Consider the following 10,693-nt stretch of genomic DNA (forward strand, 5'->3'; position numbering starts at 1 on the left):
ATATTTCACACTCTCTACCTTTCTTTGTTAATAAACCGCAAGGTAATGAGAATACTTTAGAATTACACATACTCGATTTAGCTGAATCCTCGTCAGAGTTATGAAACAGCGTTAGTAACAGCCGGCCATTATCGAATCGTCGTAATTTACATAGCTCTTACGACTGATGCTTCGGCTTTGGTGATTCTGGCAACTGATTAACCATTTTATCGCTGACAACTCTCTAGTGATAGCCAAGCAATCATAAAGCACTTTACACATATACACAAACATAGAGATAGACGCAAACTTTAGCGCCGCCTCTCACCGAGTGGACCATGGAGTCGCCTATTGTTGCTTAGATTTTTACCACTAAAATATTATATTACTATACTAGAGTTTCAACCTGCTTATGACAGCACCTCTATCGCATTTTGACGGTTAACGCGTTCCGTTATTATGATTTAGCAACGTGCAAGAGCTAAGGCTGGTGGAAGTAGGTTTAAGCGGAGAACAACGCAATGATCCCCCGGTGGCCTTGATCGATTGGAGTAAGCCGTTCAAAGCTTCTTCCGTTTTGAACGATTCTATTATGTACCTTTTTAAATAAGATGACCACCGATTCAATTCTATGTTTACAATTAGAGGCCTGTTATAATAACAATAACCTATTTTTGAAGTCGCTGAGCCACTTCAAGGTAGAGCAGTCAGTCCCAATCCGCAAATAACACCTTAACAGAGATTGACGGAACTGAACATGTCAAGGTGTTTCAATATATCTGATATATATACCAAGTATTCTAGATAAACGGGCACAATAATTAATTTCTTTTTTTTTCAATTGCTTTTGTTAATTTTCAAAAATAAAAACTATGCGAAAAGTAGTACAGTTTTTTAGAACTATAACATAACGACAAAAAGTGAAACACGTTAAAAAGAGCGTTGATGTCCTTCAAGGAATTAATATTGGCGACGCATTAACGCAAGTTCGTTGTTTTTTTCAAAGTGTAGCATGGAACGAAACATCTAAAAGTTCATTTTTTATCATGGGTAAAGTGGGAGAAACGTAGTTGAGTTCATCCCATAGGGGCGGACGGCTTTTTAGATCGACCGAAGAGAGTTCTATATGCTTAATTAACGATTAGTTGCCGATACGCAAATTGGTGTACATTGAAGACACATGATAATGGCCAGCCAATCAAATAAAAGACCATATTATACAATACAATCATACGTTTGCAAGGGGCCCTTTTTATGAGAGAGCAAAAAATGTGTTTTACTCTCAACCAGGTACACCCTTGACAAAATCGTTGCCATTTGATGTTCTAGAATATTATATGATTAGAACTAGTCAAGCATCAATTTGTTCTTAAGCTAGAAGCCCTCATCTTTCATATGTGTTTCATTTGTAAAAATTGCTGAAACCTATATAAGCAGTTTGCCAAATTGTCGCTAGAGTGAGCGCGATGTGAATTCGATACGAATGTCAAAAAAACAATTAATGAAAATTCATTCGCGGAAAAGCATCTTTGGTACAACAATTATATTTCGATCGATTTTTATAGGAAAAACTATTTTCTGCTTAACGAACCAAGGTCGTATCTACATGTTATTGATAAAAATAAAAATCTGGCTTGGTCCTTTTTGTTGATCGAAACAAACATTATGCACGTACTTGATTGGCTGCCAGTTGCATTTTTACATTATATTTACACAATGTCGTCTTAGATAAGGTCATGCAGTTATTGAGAAATCGTAGTCGGGAATCGCATTGATTGGAACTTTAAGAACGAGTTTTCATAACAGAGTACGCCCATAAAGATATTGGTTTAGTGCCCAGGAGCGACTCAGTGTACGTGTCGTGTTTTGAATACTCAGTTCAAGAAAGCCTGTTATTGGTCGCGCAATCATTAACTATTCGTCGTTAGAAAAATTATTTGCTCCAGCTATTTCAAACATTTTGAGCTGCTCATGTATCATAGAATTGCCGTTTTTCTATTGTTATCAACCTAATAATTATCCCACCACAAAAATTACTCGTCATACTGGATGTACATTGTAATGCTCATTCCGCTAAAATACCCACACACGGTGCAGGACAAACTTATATCTAAACACACACACACATATGCGAGACATATATACATTCGCCTATGAGGTAAGACAAATTTGCGGCGGGATAAGGGGGACGATATACTTCATCTCCCCCTATCTCGAGATCTACCGTATAATCTGGCATACGAGTCGTGAAGACCGCATTTGGCGATAGCTCCTATAAAAAGTTAAGGCAGAGTTCAGAATAGAAAAAATGGAAAGATCGTGGCCCACGAAGACCTGGAGCAGAGAAGATACGAATGACTAAAGATACAGACAAAAATGGTAACAACGGTTCTTTCTACTTGCAATTTCTCTTGCAGTGGCACCGCCACATAGGTCCGTTGTTACGAAAATTACTGGTAATAATTACTTCACAGTACATCATTTACCGTTGGACATCCTTAGATGAGGGGTAAAAAGTGAACGTCTAGAGAAAAGCAATTTTTCTTTTGTCTGTTTTTCATCTGCTGATCTTTAATCTATATTTTTATAATATATCGTTGCTTCTTACGCTTCATTCCGAATCTATGTTAGGGCGTGACTTACGTTATCTACGAGCAAAAAAAATGATATTAGAAAAAAAGGGCTGTGTATTTCTTATATTCCATCCTATTCGAAGGAGCATCTCATGATTCCACTGTAAGGTTCGAAAACATGAGCAGGATGTTTTGCCTTTGGTATTGGATCATTGAATTTCAAAACGATATGTGATTAATTCGATATAGCAGACGATCTGCTATAAATTCGGACAAATTGTTTAACGAAACCTATCTACCTACTATCAATACATTGGGGCTCGTGCCGTAATCGATAATAAGATTAGAAGACCGCTACTATTTATTTTAGCAGAGTTCAGAAATTTGGAAAGCAGCTTCATTCTGATATATTGCCCACCTAGTGAATCTAGAGGACCACTGACAATCGTGTCTAAATTATAACAATACATAAAATATAACTATTAGTCAAAAATATCCGTTAGGCATAGTGGGGGGACAGGGGGAAGGACGGACGGACGGACCGTAGATCATTAAGGGTTATTATGAATGTATTTATGAAGCACGCCGAAAGATCTCGAGCTTCAAAAGCTTTTCAACAGCTCGAGAGCTGTTATACATTTCTCCTAACATCAAAGTGTTTCAATGGTGAGGTCTTATTCGATGCGCGGTGTTGGTTTGTAATAGTTCATCCACTGCTGCTTGTGCTGCTTGTCTTCGTGGTATCAGACAATAGAAATGCAAGACTCTTTCGCTACAACTAATAAACATGTGCACGGATCAACGAAAGTATGTCTCGATGAAGACCGATTCACCATGCATCGAAAACTTTTTCTTTGTCTTCTAAGTTAAGAAAAACAATTGTAACCCTTTAAACAAGTAGCGCTTGTTAAGGCATCTCTGTCTTTCTAAGCAAAGTAAGCTCTTGATTCTCACTCTTACGTTCAATGTTTAATTATCAACATAGTCGTCGTTCATTAAGATTATGAAATCCTCGACGCAGTACGGTTTTCCAAATAAGGGTATTCTGCGTACTACCACGTACCCGCCGACTTCTAGCGTCTCGTAAGAATTTTTTGAATCGTGTCTTCATGAATGTTAGAAGAGCCGCATTTCTTCTGGATAATATATGCCAAGGAGTATATCTACGTATCATAATAGGACTCAATAACGATGGTAATGGGCCAGTCTTAAGTATTGCAGATGCTAATTGCTATTCTACCATACATAGAATGTATATATGTGTGTGTGTGTGTGTGTGTGTGTGTGTGTATAATTTTGCAAGATACAATTTTTACCTAAGTTTTATATGTATATATAAATTCCGCATACAGAATAAACATGCTACTGTTTCACTCGTATAACAACAAACACGTAACTCATTCAATAACTCTAGTTTGCTTTTTTCTCTTTGTCTTTGAAACTAAACGACGAATAAATTTCGTCGATGACAATTTTATCTATCACGTGACATTGGTACATATGCATGCCTATACGTATAACTATTATTGTTATTCAAGCAAACTTCCTTTTAATTGACTGCATCCCACGCTTCGTTACACTTCGTGATGTAGTCTGTAGTGGTCGATTGCTTGAGATCGACGTATAAAAAAAATAGCGTCTAGTTTCATTCATTCACTAATAATAATGAAAATATCTGGCTGTCTTTATCCACTGGCATAAACTTCTATCACCCTGACGACACATGCGTGTATTAGTTGTAAAAAAATGACACGAGACCAAAAGGTGGTTGGATGGTTGGAAGCGCTAGTTCAATCCTCCTTTGTGCTCCCTTAGCGTGGAAGTCTACGAAGGGCTGCGCTGTCTACATAGCCACCCTAATTGGTATAAAAGTAACTATTCACATCATATATCTTGGTAATACAGGTTTCGCCTCGTTTACTTCTGCTCTATACGTAAAAGATTAGGATTGGTCACCTTGAAATCGCGCCAGTCTTATCAATGTGCGCTACCATGTTTCAAGCATTCTTTCCATAGACAGTACGTCACTTCTCCACTTCTTTGAAGATCAAATATGTCACACATGCCGACTGGCATCGTAATTCAGTCCACACATCAGACTGATACGGCCATTTATAGCACTCCCGATTAGGACGATCGTGAGAAATTCAAGCGATGTAGTAGGAAGAGGTTGCACTGGAATGCAATCTGTATGCTTTATTAGTCAGGCGGTAAAAAACTAGCGAGGTGGTATCGACGCGCAATATGGGGTCGTACATCGCGCACCCCGCAGCCTCCTTCAGGGCCGGGTCCGGCCAACCCCTCGAGGAAAGGTAAAACCCGCAACAGCTCACGATCTTCGGCGTCAGCGAACCACGACGCGATCGGAATTCCATTCGACAACTGATAGCCGAAGGCCTGCAATGATGAGAATTAAATATAAATCGCGATTTCCTCATAGTGTCAGACACCTAGCAAAAACGTTCTTTATAGAATTACTAATGGTCAAAACTCAAAAACTTAAGGGAATCGAGGAGAGGTATTAGCGCATAATAATTATAATAGCGTAGGTTCCGTACCTGTGGCGAGTTGTCAATGATGATGGTTTTGGCAAGGTCCCTGCCCAGGATTGAAAGCTCCTTAACATAGTTTCCTGACACCAACACGCAGTGCTCTCGGAATAAACGATACCTGAAGGACGTCCAAGTACAACGTCAGCAATATTAAAGCAATATTCAAAGGAACAGCTTGACTCGTTTCACTGAATGTGCATGTCAGAGAACAAAGGCAGTTCCTTTATCTAGAGTAATTTATATGAAAAGCAGATACACATTATGAAACTATATCACATGCAGCAGAGATGCATGCAGAACTTCACCTGGTATACGGAGATCATGCACGTGTGGTAAAATGTCGGGGAGCCATATGCTCACTTACCGAATCAAACTTCGCTTCGGGTCGAGCAGATCGAGAAGTTTGTCGGCATAAACCTTCTTCGAGGCTGTAAAGAGAATCACCTCAAAACGGCGCGCGACGCGCTCCAGAAACTCACGGAAATGCGGACGAGTTCGAACATATACCTATCAACAATAACAAAAATCGACCCGAAAACAAATGGACGCTACATATAATACAAAACTGTGAGATTAAAAACACTACGGAAAAGGAATTTCATGGCAAGTTCAATTTCAAATTCTACATGTATCATTGAAATGTTTCATTTGGAGCAAACTTGTATGCATTGATAATTTATTTAACACTACATAGTGATGCTCTCAGGTACCTTATACTCGACGCCCTGAAAGAGTACGGGAAATGTGAAAGTGGCCCCTTCCAACTCCATTAGACTGCAGTGGACCAAAGTCTCGTCCTAAAAGCATATGATAAATATATGTTATTTTTGTATAGCTGAGCTATACTAGCACACATGAAAGAACAAATTTGATTTCGCCTGTGTTATGAAAGCCACTCGACCTGCTTTGAATTCGGACCATAATTACGGCCGTGGTTTTGCTGAAGCCGAAATGTCGGCAGAGTTTGATAATAGCGAAGATTGCAATAGAAAGAATATAATACTGTTTTCATTCACATTTGTTTTATGTTACCACATTCCAAAACATGACCCTTTTTAACATTCATCGATCGACTGATGTCTCTGTCTATGGATACCCCTGAGATTTTTCGTGTTTGATTATCAAATTTTTTTAAATATGTTGTTTTTATTCTGTTTACACACCAAATCAAGAACGAGCGAAAATTCCGGACTGGAGCGAGTCTTCAGTGGTAATGCTGGACAGCGCGCTCGCATCTCTGGAGTAAGGGGAGGTAAACTTCGGATAAAGGCATGCAGTTCATCTGTTGACGTTTGTTCCCACTGTGTCGACTGCTCTTCACACGTCGTCTGTTGTTCTTCCCACTGGGATGTTGTAGTTGTCCCATCTATTGTTATTCTTCGGTCGTACGGTGTCGTCTGCTGAGTCCACTGCATCGTCTGCTGGTCCCAATAAACACATGTGTCCCCATTTGCTGACCGGTTGCATGGTTTATTATAACCTATGTAAAGTGACGTGGCAGCTGACACCTGGTCCGGCTCACTGTTTTGCTTAGAAGCATAAAGTGATTCGTTGTTCTGCAAACAACGACAAATATCACCGAGATCTGTCTTGAATAGATATATACAACATGGGAAAATTTCTATAATATACATAATAATACTAAGTTATACTACATATATTTTCAGTGTCGAATTTCGAATACATCAAATCTAAGGATGTAAAAAACCTCTTCAATAAAAAGAACATCGGGTTAATATCAGAATACGTCTTGAACATTTTCCCGACCTAGTATTAAATCTAGAAACTGGATCGGTAACTTCTGAAAGGTACCGTATATAAATCATAGGAAGATGCTTTTCAATGTGTTGTTCATTGGCTTCCTTTTATGTACCTGGTCTGACTGTTGTCTAGGAGAATAGAAACGTTGCTGTAAGTGGTTCGACGCCGCGACAGAACAGATCAGATGATTACCCAAATGAAATTGACTAGCCCCCTGCATATTGGGTTGCTGCTGATAATTTTCAACGCTTTCTTCACCAGGGCCCACTATCAGACCTAAATCTTGGCTGACATATCCACTACTACACTGTAAGGATGATCCCGTTATCGAGGACGACGACTCGTTGTCGGGCTCCAAGTTAATGGAACCCGCTTCTTGGTGACGCAACGACGGTAGGTGCTTCAAGCAATCAGTCGCTTCAATGGACTCGACATGGCCGAGATCATTCTCAACGAGTATATCTGAGCCAGCATTGCCGTTGTCGGTTCCGCCGCAACACTCGATTAAAAGATTCTGAAAACCTAATTTGGCATCTGTAGCAGTGAAACAGAAATAGTGAGAAAGAAAAAAATTGTCATTTTCACACTTATCCCACATAATATCCAGTATATTATGCGTATTACGAAACTATTCCATTATTAATAGACACACAAATGGTGTATTCTTTAAATGAGAGTTACTTAGAATGTTTTTCAGTGTACTGCTCTGCCACACCACTATTTTACATTGATGAAAAAATTAGCTAACCTGACAATTCCAACTAGCTAGTACGATAATATTAATTAACTATCGCTCGTTGCATTTTCCTTCACTATATTTTAGTACGTGGTTACCTTCGTCGAAGATATGGTAGACACTGTGGTTGGGTGTCGCTGGCGAAAAAAACGCAGTCTCAGCTGATAGCGCCATTTCATTTTCGTTTTCGCCTTGATGTTGGGTATGATGGGAGGCGAAGTGTCGCTGTGAAACGTCGTCCTGCGATATCCTGTTTTCGTGTGCCTTTTCACGTGGCTGGTGGGCCACTTTGTCGATCTCCATCGACTGAGCATCGTGTTCATTCTGACCTCGTTGGTCCTGGTCTCGATCATCGGCGACATTTACACTAACTTCGACACAAGCGTTTTGCTCGTCCTCTACCACCCGCTGGTCTAGCTCCATCCCATGCATGTCACTGCTGGAACGGCGTTTGCTGTCGAGTTCGGGCGAGGGACTGCTCAAATTTGAAGAGGTAGTGATCGCTGGTGTTCGCGCCACACATTTAACGTCGCCTCCGTGATTATTATTTGCAGCCGGTGTACTCAATCGAAATGATGAAACGGCTTGGATAGGCTTGGTGGTATTTCGTGGACTACATTGAGGTTTCCTCTTGGCCAATTTTGGCGCAGATGCTTTAGATACGTGCCTCGATATTGTTACTGCCTGCTGTTGGAGTAGATTGCTGTACATGACTGATCCCGCCGTTGAACGTGTTATTCGCGCGTGATTCTGGCTAAGCCTTTGGTCCAGCTTGTTTTGTTGGCTGAACTGCGCGATTTCGTTGTTACCGCCCCGAGTCTGCTTGGACTGACTTGCAGCTACCGTTCGAAGCTTGGTGTCCTGTTGCTGTTGTGAATGCTGCCTCCTTTTGTTGGTGTCCAGTAGCGATTGTCCTGCTTTCTGCGAGGTTGTTGAACTATGTCTGTGGTACAAACTACGGGGTCGGGCCTGATACACCATGAGGGCCCCGGATGAACGGTTGTCACCGAACAAAGCGAGGGGGCTCTGAGACTGTGCTAGTTAGGGGGCTTCTACCACCCGTGGTGCTGATAACCAATCCTGACCCGCAACATATCTGCTCTCGCAACCTTAATTGTATGATGATCCCGTTAGCCATGAGAAAGACGACTGGAACGAAAAAAGTTGTTGCTTTTAGGTTAGAGTTTGCATAACGAGTCTTAATGAGACACGTTATATTCCGAATTCACCTACCAACTAACGTGACCCTTATTACTTATAAAAATTATATTATAGCTGACATAGACTATGTGAAACCAAGCTCAGTTGGACCAAAAGTCGAGCAAATTTTTTAATCCGATGTTCCATGATCATTTTGAACACATTGTAGCTAGCGATTTAAGTCATATTTTTTTAAGTTAAAGGTAACAGCTCACATATTATATCTGGTTCATTTGTTTTTTTTTGTTCTGTTAAGAGGCCAATGTGTCAATTTCGGCTATATACACCAACCTTAAAACCTGGATAGTTGTCATGGTAGCGTAGGACTTAAGCGACATTTTATAGCTGGGCACCCGTTAAATTCATACGTCTCCCTGTTCCTGATCTTCCGCTGGCACCTGTTTTACTGAACTTTTTTTGCTAATTTTTTTGAGGAGCATTACAACAGCTTTCATGCACTGCACTGTACACTTCTCAGGAATTAATAAATCAACTCGGATTACTGAGTGCCTTCATCGATTCACTTTGTCCATTTTAACCATCCAGATGGATTTTACCAATCACTGTAGCAGTTCTCCAGCTATAACATCTCGTTACAACCATACATATAGTAAAGTATATCTACAAAAAAGCGTTTTTAGTTCTATGAATCAGATTTCCCCACTAATCCCATGCACGCGCCCATACGAGAAGATTACATAGAAAAAATCAACGACCTACACATAACGAAATATTCCACAACTAAGCTAACGCCGACTTTGTCACCATTATCGTTAACTTCAGAGATGATTGTACCGTGACATTTCTACTATCGGACTCGCTTTATGTGTAACGATCTGCTGCCCCGTGACTTCCCTTAGGTTCTTGCATTGATATCGAGCATTGTCGAACTACAGTTACCTACTACGTAGATCCGTTCCCCCATATACCGTTGTGTATATATGTGCTATTATCTAGTTATCGGGTGGCAGCGACTGTGACTGTCGTTCCCGCTATTATAGATGTCATTATCCCTCTACATTCGGTCTATCGACCTTGACTAGCTGGAGCTCGGCTGTCGCTGTTAAACCGCCAGAGTCTGCGCAATCTCTACCGGTGCTTGCCCAAAAATACGCTGCCCCACCTCCGCTCGTTTGACGCAGCGTACATTCTCACTCTCACTCATAATAAGCAGTGTGCCATATCATACGCTGTCACATTCAGACTGCTGCCCTTGTGGACGCTGCCCTTGCCAAAGTCAGCTTCACTCACCCTCAAAACCACCGCGGCGATCAGCACTACAGCGGCGACGGTTTGCGATCACGAACAGCTGGCCATCGTGTTGCCGCTAAACGGGGACAATATCTATTTCTTGCCTAGAATATTTACTGCGATGAATTGGGGAAAGGGTACAAAAACGATCAAGTAACATTTTTATTGTATTATTAATGTATCGAAGTGATATATTTTACACAGCGTTATAAGAAAAACTATACACCTCTATTTACTTTTGCACTGTCACATATTTGCTACTTTATTAAGTTATTGTCATTAGTTTCATCATAGGAAATTTTAGTTGCACGACGATTGACTTGGACACTAAGTTACTTAACTAATGAACGTTTGTAGAAAGTTGACTGATCATTTCGGGAAATGGTCGATCTCTCCATAATAATTTCATGCGATGTCTATTGCGTTGTACATGAAGAATAGCTGCTGTAAGAATTATTAAACTAACAATTAACAATGACGTCGTAGTCTAGGTCGCAGGTAGGTCAGCTCTTGCCGACTCACGTCCTACTTCGCCATGTTCAACCCAATTGAGTCTGATTTTACAAAGATTATGTCAAATCGCAACAACGGCGACAGAGCTCCAAATGCCACAACTGAAAACATCTTTAATAAAAGCATCA

General features: G+C 40.5%; 1 protein-coding gene across 2 annotated transcripts in view; it reads right to left on the reverse strand.

Annotated features, from left to right (window-relative positions):
• Nucleotides 1-804: 804 nt before the first annotated feature.
• The window catches only part of LOC111260890 (uncharacterized), a 28,569-nt gene continuing 18,680 nt past the window's right edge, over nucleotides 805-10,693 (reverse strand). Inside the window, exons 1-8 of one of the 2 annotated variants that reach the window (XM_022833971.2) lie at nucleotides 9,093-9,932; nucleotides 7,700-8,750; nucleotides 6,978-7,399; nucleotides 6,268-6,660; nucleotides 5,815-5,901; nucleotides 5,469-5,611; nucleotides 5,111-5,222; nucleotides 805-4,949 (exon numbers count right to left, since the gene is read on the reverse strand). In XM_022833971.2, coding sequence (XP_022689706.1) covers nucleotides 4,752-4,949; nucleotides 5,111-5,222; nucleotides 5,469-5,611; nucleotides 5,815-5,901; nucleotides 6,268-6,660; nucleotides 6,978-7,399; nucleotides 7,700-8,582 — 2,238 coding nt within the window. In that variant the 5' untranslated portion in view covers nucleotides 8,583-8,750; nucleotides 9,093-9,932 and the 3' untranslated portion in view covers nucleotides 805-4,751. Of the gene's footprint in view, nucleotides 4,950-5,110; nucleotides 5,223-5,468; nucleotides 5,612-5,814; nucleotides 5,902-6,267; nucleotides 6,661-6,977; nucleotides 7,400-7,699; nucleotides 8,751-9,092; nucleotides 9,933-10,693 lie in introns of those variants that run through there. The other variant, XM_022833970.2, reaches the window with a different exon arrangement.

This window comes from Varroa jacobsoni, unplaced genomic scaffold (genome assembly GCF_002532875.2).
Source record: "Varroa jacobsoni isolate VJ856 unplaced genomic scaffold, vjacob_1.0 scaffold_487, whole genome shotgun sequence".
Taxonomy (NCBI): domain Eukaryota; kingdom Metazoa; phylum Arthropoda; class Arachnida; order Mesostigmata; family Varroidae; genus Varroa; species Varroa jacobsoni.